General features: G+C 45.6%; 1 protein-coding gene across 2 annotated transcripts in view; it reads right to left on the bottom strand.

Annotated features, from left to right (window-relative positions):
- The window catches only part of vps13b (vacuolar protein sorting 13 homolog B), a 244,524-nt gene that overhangs the window by 69,882 nt on the left and 158,362 nt on the right, over positions 1–16,280 (bottom strand). For both annotated transcript variants that reach the window (XM_083678431.1, XM_083678430.1), the window contains exons 32-34: positions 8,328–8,531; positions 4,908–5,034; positions 3,862–4,005 (exon numbers count right to left, since the gene is read on the bottom strand). In XM_083678431.1, coding sequence (XP_083534557.1) covers positions 3,862–4,005; positions 4,908–5,034; positions 8,328–8,531 — 475 coding nt within the window. The remainder of the gene's footprint in view (positions 1–3,861; positions 4,006–4,907; positions 5,035–8,327; positions 8,532–16,280) is intronic.

The raw sequence follows: 16,280 nt of genomic DNA on the forward strand, positions 1-16,280 counted from the left end.
CATGATGGATAATACTGCCAAATTTTACAATAACATCGCTGTGACGAAGACATGTTTCTGGGCTTTATGGACCAAACAAATCATTTTTCTCCATTACGAGACAGAAATAGAATGAGAGTTATACGGTTCCATACATTGTACACGTGACAGGTAGGTGTGTGGACACATCTCACATGCACTGCACTGAAGGCCTCTTCCTCGACGGTATATTCTCTCACAGAAACGGGCCTCACCGTCTACATCCACACATGCAACTGCTGATAAACCGCAGACAAACAAGATCAGCTGCAGTGCGTACTACCGAATTTGAGTTGTGCGTAACAGATTTATCTGATAAAAAAAAAAAAGCGGCCCGTATTGGTGGGAAAATATTCCTCACATAAACCCACCTAGTCCCTGTGTTAGTCAAGCTTGCGTGAGAGAGTGAACCACACTTCACTCCCCAGCCCTGTGTGGAATACTACTAGGAGGTAATATCATAATCTCCAGACTGTCATCTTAAATCTGGTTCAGGGGAAGGAACCCCCTGACAGAGAGCCAGTGTTGGAAGGCACTGCGTTTTCCAAGAGGATGAGTGCCAGTCCACGGAGGAGAGGGGGGGATAGAGAGAGAGAGAGAGAGAGAGAGAGAGAGAGAGAGAAGGAGAGAGAGGGGACGGGGTTGGTGATGGGTCTCCCAATGTTTACTGAGAAGGGTGATTCAGATGTTCCTTGCATCTGGTACGTCTGGTACCTTTGTCCAGAGCCTGGTCCGCAGGGCCAGAGAGAAGGAAGGGCAGGAGGGCAGAAGTCTAATGCTCTGTTTCACAAGCGTGTAATTAGCCCACAATGAGGTGGAGGATGAAGGAGAGGGGGACTTCCCCTGCACCAGTGGGTATTTTTCCTCTCACAGTGTGATACACGCACATGGTGAGAAGCTGTCTGTGTGTCTGTGTGTGTGTGTGTGTGTGTGTGTGTGTGTGTGTGTGCGCGCTACTATGCTCAGCTCTGGGTTTCCGTTGTGTTCTTATTGAGCCCTGAGATGGCCAAATTGTTACTAATTGTTTTCTTTTTCTATTACGCTCATTCCAAGTTTGGTTTGGCATTTTGGAAATATTTTCGATAGATGTCATCGTGGCGGCTGCCCGTGGCCACCGAGACGGTTGTTCCAAGAGAGTTTCCACTATAACGTCTCAGTGGAGTGGATGGCACAGAGATGGTAAACAAGAGAAGAATGGCATAGTCAGGCAGCAGGCAGGAAGTAAGAGGATAGCGTCCCGTGACAGTGCCAACGTCTCTGCCAACCTCTGTAAGACACACAGACACACACACACGCGCACACACACACACAGACACACAGACACATGCGCGCGCACACACACACACACACACACACACACACACACGCGCACACACACACACAGACACACACTCCCCCAGGTCAGCTGTTCACTCATAAAGCAGCCCTACTGGCTTCCAATTGAAAGGCTGCGACTTCAAACAAGGGAAAGAAAGTTACCATGCAAATGTGGGGACCATGTGTAGGTTGCAGGGGGGTTGTACTGGAACAGTAACGATGACAGAGCACAGAGATAAGTCTCGCTAGGAGCCGCTATTCATAGCTCATAGGGACTCATACTGATGAAAGATGACACACTGATGTATGGCTCTGTGACATTTTCTGGATTCTGTTTTGAAAAATAGAAACAGTAAACAGTAGTAAACCTACAATGAGAGTTCAACAGAGAAAAGATGAGGACAAACACTTGAATTCCTTTACTGTTCTCAAGTCCACGTAGTCAAAATGACTCGCTGAGTAAAGCAGGTCCGACAGACAGCTAGTCTCCTCACTGACGCAAGAGGAACACGTCAACCCGTCAGTCTGTTTGGGGAACAGGGTCTGGACAGAGTTCAGTGTCTGTGATCTCCCACCAGAAGCCCATGACAGTGCCAGCCAGGGCAATGTGTGTGTGGCACTGACACTCTCCTCTCTAATATACAACCCCACGGCTCACTGAAAAAGGAATGGCTGAAGTCACGTACATGGCACCGGAGCATGCATCACCATCACCATCGCCCACGGGGAGCCACTGCCAGGCCAGGAACAGGCCCCAACCCTTACAAAACAAATTAATTAGTGAACACAATAAAACACAGCTGTTAGCAGGCCCCTTTTGAAATCAGTGCCCAGGCTTTTTAGAGACTCATTTCAAGACAAACACCATGTTCTCTCTCTCTCAAAGGCTAGAAAAAAAAAAGTCTAAAGAGTGAGCAACGTCTAATTTATGCTCTTGTTGAGGACACAACTGAATGAACCCGAAATGCTTTGTTGAGGCGGGTACAATAAAAACAGTTTTCCTCATCCAAAATGTATGAGCTGTAATGTTTGTTTTTCCCTTTACACAACCTGCTCAAAGAAAACAAATAGACAATTTGAACATCAGAAGCCTTTAAACATCACCAGCTCAAAAGGCAGCAGTGACAACTGTAGTTATTGTAGACTGAATGCATGAGAAACTGTGGGCAGTTTTGGCCATGCAGAGTGCAGAGGACACTATTGTAGAAACAGTGCAGAGGCAGTGTTGGGTTCAGAAGCACTTTGGTGACTTCAGTGAGAACCTCGGTGGCCAAACAATGCAGTATCTCCGCTGGCCACTAGAGGGCCCTGCAGCATGAAGAATTCAGTTCCACAAGGGCCAGGCATGTTGAAGCCATGCTGACCTGCGTGCTCTGGGCCATGCAGCAAGATTGGTGAGAAGGGACCAACAGAGGAGCTGCTAAATATCATGTCCTGAACCCAGGTGAACCCTGGGTAGCAACCTCTTCAACCGGAGTCCATAACAGAGGCAACCGATGAATCATTACAAGCAAGGGGTGAGGGCTCCGAGATCACTCCACAATCAGAAACAGATGCAAGGCACCTCCTGAAGAGATTGACTGTCTACCCCCTGCTTCATGAAAACAGACACACACACACACACACACACACACGCACACAGACACACACGCACACACACACACACACACACACACACACGCACACGCACACGCACACAATGATAATACAAATGTTTACTTTGGAAATCGAATGTGACAATCCATAGCTTTTTCCCTCAAGTCAGTGGTGTCACACTGTTGATTTTGGTTTGGCTGTTGACCTCACTGATGCTGGGTTTACTGGACTAGAACCTGCTCATCTGGCATCATGTCTACACTGTGTGTGCGTGTGTGTGTGTGGGTGTGTGCGTGCGTGCGTGTGTGTGTGTGTACATACATCTAGGGTTTGTTATAAGAGCAGGGACTCTTGCGTGTCTGTTCTGCTCTGACAGACTCAACAGTGCAAGTGAAATACCCATGATTGGGGTACAATGCAGTTTTCCAACATCAGATCACACACTTGTAAACAATCGCAAGGACGATGATGACACTAAAAACCCTCTGGTATCTTACTTAATTTCCCCCTTTCCCGCCTGACGCCATACTCACATCAGAGCCACAGCTGGTAAATATTTTTATATTGTGTTCCATTAAAAAGCTTTATTAACCGGACAGACAGTGCAAATGGCGCCGAACTCCCCATTCTGTAAACAATAGAAAATACTCTGAAAGCTGCAGCTGAGGATGATAAACTAAAGCAAGATTAGGGGAACTGTGTTGGTCTACAGGAGTAAATATTTAACTCCCCTTCTCCCCTGAAAGAAGAGAGTGGGGGTGTGGGAGAGGGAAAACGTCCATGGAGAATTCTCGATTCCAATTCCAATTACGACTGATGCATCAGCAGCACTCTGGGAAATAGTGAATGTGATTGACAACAGGGTGAGTGGATGCTGTGAGGATGACCCCCCTTGACCCCTGACCCCTCTCCCCTGGTTGGTTGGTTTACCTCGCAGGCCTTCTCAGGGGCCTCGCTCCCCACCATGTTGGCTCGGAGCAGCTGCTGGAGGAGCTGAACCTGGGCCACGCTCAGGAACAGATCCAGGCTTGTGGTGATGTTCACTTCCAGGGAATGGCCGCACACCACGATCTCCTGCAGAGACGAGAGAGAGAGAGAGAGAGATGCGAGACTACATGAGCACTCTTGGGGCCCTCTCATTCTCTCCTTCCATCTCTCCCTTCTTCTTGAACTCTCCCCTTTCTCTCCATCCCTCTCTTTCTCTCTCCCTGCCTCCCTCCCCAGGGACTTGCCCACGGTCCACAGCCCAGGCCTGTGTGTTCTGCCTGCAGGGCCTGATATCACAGGATATCACTCACTAACACTCTGGGGTGAAGCGCGCAGCTCCGGGGAGACCCCTGGCTGGCCTGTAGCAGAACCCCCTCCCTCTTATTTTTAGCCTGTTACAGGACGCCCTGATTTAATTTTATGTATATATTTGTTTTATCTGGGTCAATCACTGCTATCACCCGCCCTGTTTGTGTTGTTGTTACTGGCTTGGAGACGTCCATCTTTGGGAGTTTACAAATCACTGTGCGTGTCACTGTGTGAAGAACAGATTAACTGTTATGCATTGTCATGGGGGACGTTAGCCTGGACGGATGAGGCATCAAAGAATCAGGAACTCTCAAGCAGCCTGCCAAAAACATCAGCTGTCCAAGCATGCTGGTGAACTTTCTAGGTCAAAATCCTCCAGTCCATACTCAACATACAGAGGCATACATAATTATGTACAGTAGACATAAATATGGATGTACTCTTCTCACAGCCATTTATTCATCTGGTAAGGGAGACTCATGGTAAAGCATTAAATCTCTATGTAAATACACCTACACACACAACCAATGTCTATTTCTATTCATAATGGCTTGTGAAAGTCATGGTTGTATCTGAAGTAAAGTTACAACCATGTAGTTGTAGTTTACTGTATGTCTGGAAAGACTATAGGGCTGTGCACACAAAGGATTGTGGTTAATGGTGTTCCATGCAGTACTGACCTCGACTTGTCCGTTGTCGGGGGATACGGGCTTGCTGAAGATGATGGCAGGTGCTGCTGTCACTCTCACAGAGAAGTCAGTCAGTATGGGCGTGAGGATGGCCCTCCTCTCTTGGTGTCTCCTAATGCTGAGGACCACACACACACATATGGACATCAGACCGCTTTACCCCCTGAATCACGGGTACCAGTTGCACAATCTTACAATGTGTAAAGTGTTAAAGTGCATGGTCATGTACATTGACAACTCAACACTTGTCGAAACCGCACGCACATTCACAACTGAAGTGTTGTTTTGTCTTAACTGACAAACAGACACACATTTCAAAACGTTCTGTTCAAATTCAAACCAGCGCAGTCAAACTGAACTCCAAATACAGACTTCAAAAACCATTTTCATGTACGGGCTCACGCCAACCGGAGAAATATTTCCATAACTGGGCATTTCATTTTCTCCTCAAACACATTTTAGCTTTGAGCTAGAAGAGCATTAAGAACAGAGTGAGAGGTTATTTGACAACTCTCTATTGGGAACACACCCTAATTGTATACACAAGCCCAAACTAAGACCGTAGAACATAAACTTTCCCCATTTCGTTAATGTTCATTCCCACAATCAAGTCATATTTGTGGGAACATTTGTTAGCAGTAAAACAAATATACAAGTGGGCTTTATAAGATGGTGTTAATTGCTACATCTGCTGCTATTAAAACAATCAAACAGCATAGCCTCCAATATTTATAGTCGGCCCAGGATTAGAAAAAGCCGGGTTTCTAGGTGGCCTAGTGAGCCGAGTATTTAACCGGTGCCAATATCGTATTCTATTCAGCTTCGCAAATGTGCATTACGAGTGCCCTCCAGGGATACTTGACATAGTATATTTTTTTGAGTGGACTAATTCAAAGGTGAATGATCTGTGAGAGTCCAATTGGTGGTTTGTAATCTGGCTGGAAGCCACGGTGAAACAGTGAGTGTCCCGTTGCAGCAGACAGGTGCCATCATTCACCAGTGAGGGAGACGCACGGCTCGGTTTACCAGAAATGTGGCCCCCGGCGATCCGGCCAGGGAAGAGCCCTGCCTGGAAACCCCTCAGAGGGATTTGGAGTGGGAATTTGAGTGTATGTGTGTGTGTGTGTGTGTGTGTATGTGTGTGTGTATGTGTTTGTTTGTGTATGTATGTGTGTGTGTGTGTTTGTGTGCATGCGTGTGTATGTATGTATGTGTATGTCTGGGGGGTATGTGTGTGTCTGGGGGGGTATGGGAACACAGAGCGGGGAATTCTGCGACACGGAGAGGCCTGCTTGGAGCAAAGGTAGAGAGTTCACAGCTCCCAAACACTGGGTCTTTCCGACACTGGAATCCTACACTATCACGCGGACAGATCCTGTCAGCGGACTGATGTGGGTGGAATTTCCTCACAAAACCTCAGGAAGTGAGTGGAGCCCATTGGAGATCCGCAACTACTGGAATTCATCCGAAAAACGGAGTGCAGCAGTGATCCTGCCGGCAGTGAGCGTCCAACACTGGAGCTCAGTGAGAGAGAGAGAGAGAGAGAGAGAGAGAGAGAGGGCGGGGGAGGGAGAAAGGTGTGAACTCTGGAAGTGGTGTGTCACAATGCATTACACTGACTCGGTGTGTTCGCTACAGACAAATAAAAAGTGTGAACTCGACTCCTTCACATGTTGGAACGCTCTAAATCAAATGTTTAATTATAGAAGTGGAAGTGGCCCTGGAATATACAGTACAGCACTGTGAGACTTTTTTCCGACAGCGCCTCTAGTCTCTGCTTGTCATATCCGTCAGGGGAAACACAAGAGCTACTGGCTGGGGTAAATTATGAGGCAGGAAAGCACGCGTTCAAGTGCCATTAAAAGCCCTAACAACAGCAGAGCAGAGTGGAGCTCCGGCCTGACCACACAAGGACTCGCCGTAAACTTAATGATGCTCAATCTTTCACATTTTCGGTTTTATGGGGACAAATGTTTACTGAAAATAGACTCGCGCATTTGTAGACCCAGCCGTGACCCCTTTTCCTACTGAAACCTTCATATGGGAATTAAAGGTGGAGTATCATGGAATGACATCCATCATCTAGAGAAGCAGTAAGTGTGTGAGCCCAGAGTCTCACCTCATCTGCCATTTAGTTGGTAGGGCCACAACACCCTACTACTTGCTCCCAGAAGTCTCCTTCTGAAACATTTCACAGTTCACACACTGAGAAATTATGGTTAGTTAGGTTTGGAGTTGTTGGACCGGGCAGGCGGGCGGGCGGGCGGGCAGACAGTGTATAATGCAGCTCCAGCTCCCAGCACCAAATGGCCTGCTTTACGACTATCCCTTGCTGTGATGGCTACAGCCGTACAGTCAAACACAAGAAGGCTTTGCAGGAAGGCCAAAGCTACCGGGAGAGAGGAGGAGGAGGAGGAGGGGGTGGGTGGGTGGGTGGGTGGGGGTGGGGGACGGGGGGACGGGGGGTGGGCACAGTACAGTAAATGAGGCTTTACTCCTTGCAATAATAGAAATCTTCAGGCCTGACTGCTCTGGGTCCAGCAGCCTTGATGTCTCTTGGCCGAACTCCACAGGCAATCATGCTGCGGAGGAGATCTCAGGGTGACAGGCTTGACCCCAGGGCTCTGCAGCATTGGCAAGAAGGTGAGGCCTACACAATGATGGAGAGGGGTGTGTATGTGTGTGTGTGTGTGTGGGGGGGGGGGTATGGGCTTCAAGTCTCATTCAAAGCCCTAATGACCTGAGCACGCTCTGTCTCAATCAGGCCTGTGTTGCTTTTGCGTTACAGTATGCTGCATTCTTCCAGAGAGGTTATTTTTAGTTGACAGGGAACAAATCTGGAATTCCTGCCTGTGATTCTGTGATTTTTGGGCCCCGACTCCTTCTTCTCAAAACAACATGAGTGAAAAAAAAGGACGTAAGCCAAACAGGACGTTAAACTTGTGCTTGTTTTAGCTCCCGGGTCTATAAAAAATGACAGGGTTTGTAATTATGACTTTCTATGGAGAAGCTGCATGAGAGGGACCTCGCTAAATCTCTAACCCACATGAAGACTCTGAGGATACACAACATTACCATAAGCTTAGACACACAGCACCCCTCCTGGCAAGACCGTATATACAATATACAGTATGGGAAAGAAACATTGGACTAGACATCTTTTCATTGAACTCATTGGACCTGATCTCAATTTAAAGAACCAATGGGTATTAGTGTATACAGTAAGCACAGTGCAAGTGATGTAAAGTGGTGGATGGGTAAACAGGCCAGCCCAGTACAGCTGCCCAGTACAGCTGCCCAGTACAGCTGCCCAGTACAGCTGCCCAGCTCGGCTCAGCTCAGTTGGGCTCTGCAGTGTAATTAGGGTATGTGGGGAGGCTGGGCTGATGACTGGGATCTGCTAGTCCTCACCTGCTGGCCATGTTCCACTCCAGAGCAGGGTTCTGGGAGTTCCTCTCGCTCTCTGCAGACACACCGCCCTTGGCTCCCTCCTTCTCCGGTTTGAGCTGCTCCCATTGGGCCGTGCCGATGTTGATGGACTGCAGGTCCACCTGGTACTGCCGGTCCTCCACCTCCGAGCCCGGGTCCCGCAGTATGCCCAGGTTCAAGGCCCGTCTGGAGACACGCAGGGAGACACAGAGAGAGGGTTAATGCATTTCAAACTCACAACGTTATCACGTTTGGACCGATTCTATCTGGGAGTACTATTGTTCCAAGTTTGATATGCTGTTGTTTTAACCTTGAAACAAGGCCAGGAGAACGCAGGGAATTGCAGTAACAAAACAATCAGAATTCTGTGTTGTGGAAACAACGCTTTCTTTGTTATTTTATCTGCGGTCTACAGATTTTCCCTGAAAATGCCTTCTCCCAGGGTAAGCTGACCTGGTGCAGCCATGACCATAGAACTCTGACATCACATGTACTGGGCCATACCACCTCTGCATGTGATCACCATTACCCACAAACCCCCTTGGGGCTCATTTCACTCCATTACGCTGGGAAATTGTCAAGCCACCGTCAGTCAAGGATATGGGCATCACTGGAGCCTGGCCGTGATGAATAACACAGCTGACAGGGAGGCACTGCAAACCCACCTCAGGGCCCTTTGTTGCACATTTACGGTGCGTAATGTAGATTTTTATCACGGCTAGTCGTACTTTCAGCTTCTTGTAGATGCTTAGTAGCTGTTCATGTGTCGTGATCAGTTGAGGCAAGACAAGACAGCCACTGTTTGGTCCTCTTATTAACACTAACCATGCGTGTGTGGGGGGACAAAAGCATTCCACAGGAGGCCGGTGTTTTAGTTTCAGTCTCCGAAGACTCATTAGAAAGTTAGGACCTGATCACATGAGGAGAGGGGCAGCCTGCCCTGGGTGGGCATGTAACTCTATCAGCAGGGCAGGTAGTGTGTTCTCCTGCAGCAGCAGTAAAGAGAAGGCCCTGGCACCAGGCCCTAACCGCCCTGCGCTGGGCTAGTAGCACAGCTTTTATACGCCGCTTCATTCCGCCTGATTTATGACCAAATTAAAAGCGCTGGCAGAGCCAGGGGCGGAGATAAATAACATGGCCCCTCAGGTGAAATCATTTGCCTTTTTAAAAGCACTGATTTACGCCAAGTTAGCATTAGCGGTAAACAGTGTTTAACTCAGCTGGACAGCACGGTAGTCTGGAGGACTCCCTCCTCACAGGAACGCAAGCATTCTATATACAAAGTGGAGAAAAGTACCAAAGATGTAGAGATATGTCAAAGTCAGCGGGCAATTCTCTCTGCAGTCAAATCAAGTCGGCAACACTGACTGAGAGATTAGCGCCAAGGAACAGTGATGTCATCTATTTTGCTTTGAGAGACAAGATCCCGTTGAATTCACAAGCGAAGGAATCAAAATGTACATCTGCATATGACATCAGGCCATTCGCAGTTATGATATGTTTATTTGTCCTGGTGAATTCAAATGAGAGCTTAAACGGGCATAAATAAGGGCTTAAAACGGCAACAGATGTTGTGACAGCATGAGTAGTTTTATTTGTTTCGGCAAACGTCAATGGCAATTTTCATATAGCATTTCCCTCCTTAGCCACATAGTGAAAGTCATTACCAAACCGAAATGTTATGACAATGAGCACTAAGTACAACAACAATGGGCATAAGAGACTAGAGGTGTGTAACTGGATTTAACTGGTTTTGCTGACATACAAACAGCAAATGGATCCCTAATCAAAGCTTGGAACCACATCTATCTACAGATGTTTGGGTGGGATATGTCAGCCTAGATTCATTTCTCCATTTGTAACACTACCTCTGTCTCTTTTTTATAAGTATTTTTCATATTACACTAACCACGGTTACCTCATATGATGTCCAAACCATCTCCTAAATTCAGTTTATTTAGAAGACTGTTTTTCATAATTAACATATCACAGAGTTTCGAGCCAACTCTCCACATTTCTGAGGAGCGGGGTCATCTCCTATGACATAAATAAATATGATAAACATTTGTCTTGGTCAGGCAGCCAGTTGGAAACGCTGTGATTTAATATCAAAAGACATATTTCAGCCAATCTGAGGAAACGCATGAGCTTCATTTTTGACAAATGAGGAGGAGAAGAATTTGGAAGTTCCCCTTGGGGCGCAATAATAATTGGAGCCAGACTCTCTTGTTGTACATGCAGGGGAAAACACACCGGCTTGACATGTTTGATTGGCCATATGAAGACCACACCGCTCGGCCAAGACCGCTCTCTGAGAAAGCACGGCACACACTTGCCCACCATATACAAGGCTGTACTAAAAACATACAGAGCAGTGCAGGTGGAAGGAACACACCCCTCTGCTAGGTCCCACATGCCATTATGAACCATCTGTGATATGGAAAAATATGGGGAAAAATGAAAATAACAAGTCATAAATGACACATGGACACAGATGAGGGAGGCAGAGAGAGCTCCGACATGAGAAGTTAGCCTGGTGCTTGTTCCTGAGCCAAACCTTTTTTTAATTGCAGGAAAAGAAAAAAATATTTTTACGACAAAATTCTGCTATTTATAAAGATGGATCAAAAGCTCAGCAGTAAGAAAGTTCTGTTTCATGGCATCGTGGCTATTATTTTAAACATTTCTTCTTCTGACACAGTTTAAACCCAATTTAACTCCTAAAAGCCACTGAACAGATTTCACATCAGAGCTGAAATATGAGGGCTTCTCTCCAACATTATGGCTCAGATTCAAAACCTCTTCTATGCCCGACCCTTTTCAGAGAGAAAGTACAGCCAAAATACTTAAAATATTGCAATATGTACTAAAAGGATTCAGGCCTGGAAAATGCCATCCATTTCTGCTGCATCACAGAAAAAAAAATGATGAACCAGATTCCAGTGAAGACAGAGAATGTGCAGAGATTTACAAAAGGTCGATTAATTGAAGTGAAGAACTGTGTTTAACATTCCATGGTAAACGCTGGCTTTGGTATCAATCATAATTTGTGTTATTAGGTGGATGTGTGGGAGGACTGGGCACTTAATGTACTGCAGGCCTTGGAGGGGTGCTGCGTTTCATAGAGTGCTCAGGGGAGGTGTATACGCACGCACGCATGCACGCACGCACGCACGCACGCAAGGAGGGGAGGTAAAGAAAGAGAGGGAGGGTAGACGCAGGTGAGGGAGTGAGGAGAGAGAGAGAGAGAAGGAAAGAGAGAAGGAGGAGGCGGGGTGAGAGGACCGAGAGATAGAAAGCGAGGGGGTGGGGGGTAAAGAGAGAAGAGGAGGGGAAGAGTGGAGTGAGGAAGAGGGAGAAAGAGGGGAGAGCGGAAGCGAGAAAGAGAAACTTGGGAGGCCTCCATTTCCATTCAGAGGTTTTGAAGGTTAACCGTGGTTCAAGGTAATAAAACAAACCACAGTGAGATCTGGAGTGGGGTTGTGGGAGCCCCGTGAGGGCCGGGCCGGGGCGGGCTGGGTTCAGCTCTGGTGTGGCTCCTGCGGGGCATGTGTAATAACGTGGCCCCTGGCTTCAGCAGGCCTCCCCCCCCCACCTCCACGCCTCCCCCCCTCTAGGCCACAGGGGCAGGAAGCACCGGGGTAATACCAGCCCAGGAGCTCCTGGATCTCGTCACACAAAACCCGCAATCTGAACCCCACACCCTGGACCTGTTTTTCACTCCATTTCCCCAGCAATCACATGCAATACATGTCTACGATATTGTGGCTGTGTGTGTAAGGTGGGCCTCCCGTTTCAGTCCCGTATCATGTATTGCATTCAAAAAGCAAGCTTAATTTGGGGAAAAGTCAAGCTAAATTACCTTTATACACAGATGTGCTATTTTACACGAGTGGTGTGCGTGCTTTATTCAGTGCAGACCCCTACTACTGTATATTTAAATTGGAAGAGCACACCAATGCTAACGGGGCATAGCTTTTTTGCTGCATCATTTCATTTTGAGTGGGATTGATAGCACTGGGTTTAAATGTCTTAAATGTATCTGGCAATGTATACAGAATGCTGTTCAGACATAAACTCGGCTACATAACAGTTAGTGCCTAATTGTGGTTGGTACATTTTATTATTTTCAATGGATCTAAATATCATTTGCCAAACACCATTAGCACCCAGCAGCTCTACCATGTTATTACACTAACAGCTAAGCTGTAGAGCGCTGGCCCAATAAGGCCACTTTGGGCTCTAGGGTCTGGATCAGTCTCCCACTTACTTATGAGGTGGAATTCATACAATTATGATTCATGAAACTTGCAATTACTTAGTAAGCTAAGAACCTTAACTGACGGTGGTCCACTCCAAGTTGCCAAAGCACGGTGACTTCTGAGTAGCAACTTTGCCAAGATTTATTGCCCCAGTCAAGTCCAATTGCATTTAATTTGCATCTACAATTATAGTAATTAGGGCTCCAAATTAGAACACTAAGCAGTCCTCCGAATGTGATGTTGCAGAAACAGCGAGTCAGCTAAATTTGGGATTTAGTCACAGTATAGTTTTGACTTCAAGTGTGACCTCCGATGAGCGTAATGTCAGAATGAAAGCCACACATCAGACACTATTCTAGAAGACTGAGAAAGCTGTGAAAGTCATTTCCATAGTCTATGTAATGAAAAACTCTTTCTGACTTGTGGTAGTCTTTAAGTGGGCTCTTTTCAAGGCAAATGCAAATCCCATCTCAAGAACACCCATACAGTACAAAAAGCCTTTAGTGAAAAGGGCACCATTACGGGCCTACACCGTCAGCACAAGTGGACACACACGGTGTAAGAAGCTGCAGCCCATCTGCCTGAGAATCCTTCTCACTCTCTGATGGGCCTGATGTCATAGCAGACAGGAGAAACACATCAATTATTACCATTTATTGACACGAACAGCAGTGCCCGTTTCCTCCGCTAATCCCTAACAGGAGCCTGTTATTAATTTAGCTGTGATTAGAGTTTAAAGACATTCATACTTGGCAATTATATCATATTTACAGAAGATCTTAGGGGGTAACAATTACTTTTACAAACAAGAGGGGCTTAACTCAGCCAGTGTTGAAATATAGGATTTGAATCTTCACTCCCTGACGTTGGTGGACGAGTCAAATTGAAGTGTTATCGGAAAATGCTTTGTTTATAGTGTAATGATGTATACTAAAAGTCGCTGTTTGCACTTTGATTTCAACATCTTAATTGCAGAAGTCATTTATCTCCCCATGTAGTTTACATGTCAGTATAACTTAGTTATAAACATGGCATATTGAACATACGGTTCTGAAGACACTAACATGTGGTCATCATTGCCTGGAGAAGATATCAATCTTAATACAATTTACAGGCTCACCTAGTTATCTTGATGTAATTCTTATCCTGCTTGCAGCCCTCTCCTTGTTTACAAAGACATAATTCCATAATCATGACGGCCTACAGTATGAGATTCTCTCCATCTCATTGATTAAAGACAATCAAAGTAAAAAAATCTCAACTTCTGATAAAGAATGTATCTGGCTCTAATCAGTCAAAGTGGTGGTCCCTATAGTCAATACAAAGATAGGGAACACTGCAACACAATACCTCCTTTCTCTCTTCCTCTCTGGTCAACCTCAGAGGGCTCTGCAATCTCTCTTTGAGAGCAACTGTTTCACTTGATGAAACAAACACATGTTGTCCTCATTCAGAGAGCTTCTGGTCTGGTTAGTTTCTGTCCTGGCTCAGATGGTGTGGTGCAGATGAAGCAGGTAGCCCTAAACACAGAGCATTCCTGGGTAATAGGGACACTTGTTTATGGACTTCTTACGAGACATCTGCAATGGATCGCCTGAGAAATGTGTTTGGATCCTCTTCTGTCTACAATTGAAGTTGCTGCTGAAAAATCACTGTAGGAGGTATGCTGTGTGTGTGTGTGTGTGTGTGTGTGTGTGTGTGTGTGTGTGTTTTGACTTATGTTTTGCATAAAGACATCATGATCATATATTATAGTTACTACCCTATGAAAGACAGAATTGTACACTGCATTATTACATACTTGAACAGAGAATGCCACCATTTCTTCCCATAAAACAGGGTGGGTAGCAATTCTGAAATCACTTCCTCTCTTAGTAACAGATCCGATGTGCGTCTCCCCTCCGAAAACTGACATAATTTTGCTTTTATAAAACATGTCAGGCAGAATTGTAGAGCCCGGCCCCTGATGCGGAGGTGTGAAGGGAATGTCTTTTTGACTTCCTCCACCTGATTGAAACCACATTTTGTCCCACTAAGCAATTTTGGAATGATGTAATCCAACCACCATTTTAATTCGAAAGGGTCTATCTTTAATTAATCGCTAAACACATGCATGGAATAGATTATTAATAACTGGCTTCAACAGGGAACATGGCAGGGGTTGACAGCAGGGATCTGGAATAACCTCAGATGCTCTGATGTCATCATGCTAAAGTGAAGCAGGCTCAATGCTACTTAAACACTAATTAAAGGAAAATAATCCTCTTTTTGGATTACAGATTGTAGACCTCTGTTGCTGCTATTCGCTAGACTAGACAGCTGCCAGATTGACTGTTCTGATTGACAGAGTTTGAACCCAACCCCTTGAAACAAAGAGCCCTAAATTACTCAGGCCAGGCAAAACGACTTATTACGTCTGATGCAGCTTGAAATGGATTGACGCATTATATCAGAAAGCAATACTTTTACAGCTGTGTGTCACATGGGTATATCAAAACGTGACCAGATTATCAAAACATGAGCCGATACATGGGTCAAGGGAACATGTTGCTCCGTTCACTGCTGAACTTCACATGGAACTGTAAAGGAGAAGCACTATATAGCACGTATGCCAGTATGGCCTTTCTACTCTGGTCACGGCAAACGCACTCTCCACTGTTTATGATCTGAGCTTCGAATCAGGAAGATGATTACGCAGGGCTGACGTGCATTCCTCTTGATTTACTTTTCCCTATAAATTGTTCAATGCGTGCTCCAGCAAGGAGTGTGTTTTATGGCGCTGTAAAATTAGGCCGGCTTTATGGATCCAACATCATGAGGCACTACTGTTTTTTCCCCTCTAAATTGATTAAGCGGTTCAATATTGTCAATCTGGTTCACATTAGTACACGCATGCATACTGTATATTCAGAGGATGCACTCTGAAGCAATTTTTTATCTATGAAAGTGAAATCCTTGGCAGAGGACTTTCAAGTTGATTATGAAACGCTTACATCAATTATTGAATTCTGTCAAATGTTTAAAGCAGCGAGATTACATATCAAGGATTTATCCTTTTTGGGATAAAGCATGGAATTTTTCCTAAACAAAGTCAGGAAAATGGCCGCCACATTTGATTAGTTTAACTGACGTTACAGGTTTAGCAGACAAGCTGCATAAACATGTAATCAGATAGCTAAAACAGTAGGTCCTTCTCCCTCAGTTTTCCTTGACCTTAAACAACATTTTGTACTAATTCAAATTTCCTTCCAATAAACAAAACGCAGAATGAAACAAAGTACAATGAGTTAGTGCTGGAAGCTCCCACATAATGGAATTAAAAACGTATGTTCAAATCACAAGTTTTTTTGGGAGGTCAACATACAATATGAGAGTCGTTTTGCTCCCAAGCCCCCAAGCTGCCCAAGACAACAGGGCTATAACCGCTTTCTCATGAGATAATGTCCAAATACATTTCTGTCAGCAAGGAAAACCGGGTAAAATAATTAGAATAATCTGCAGCACAGATGCTTCCTACATCAACGTATTCTTCCTCCCGGAATGGCTCTTGGAAGAGTGTTTATAATTCTGAGGCGTATCTTGCCCTGTTTCAAACTGCAGAGCGTATTTATACAAAGTGACATTTCTGTATGGGAGTCTTTCCTTTTTTCTTTTATTGAAAAATCACATTATG

The sequence above is a fragment of the Argentina silus genome, assembly GCF_951799395.1.
Source record: "Argentina silus genome assembly, chromosome: 10".
NCBI classification, from domain to species: domain Eukaryota; kingdom Metazoa; phylum Chordata; class Actinopteri; order Argentiniformes; family Argentinidae; genus Argentina; species Argentina silus.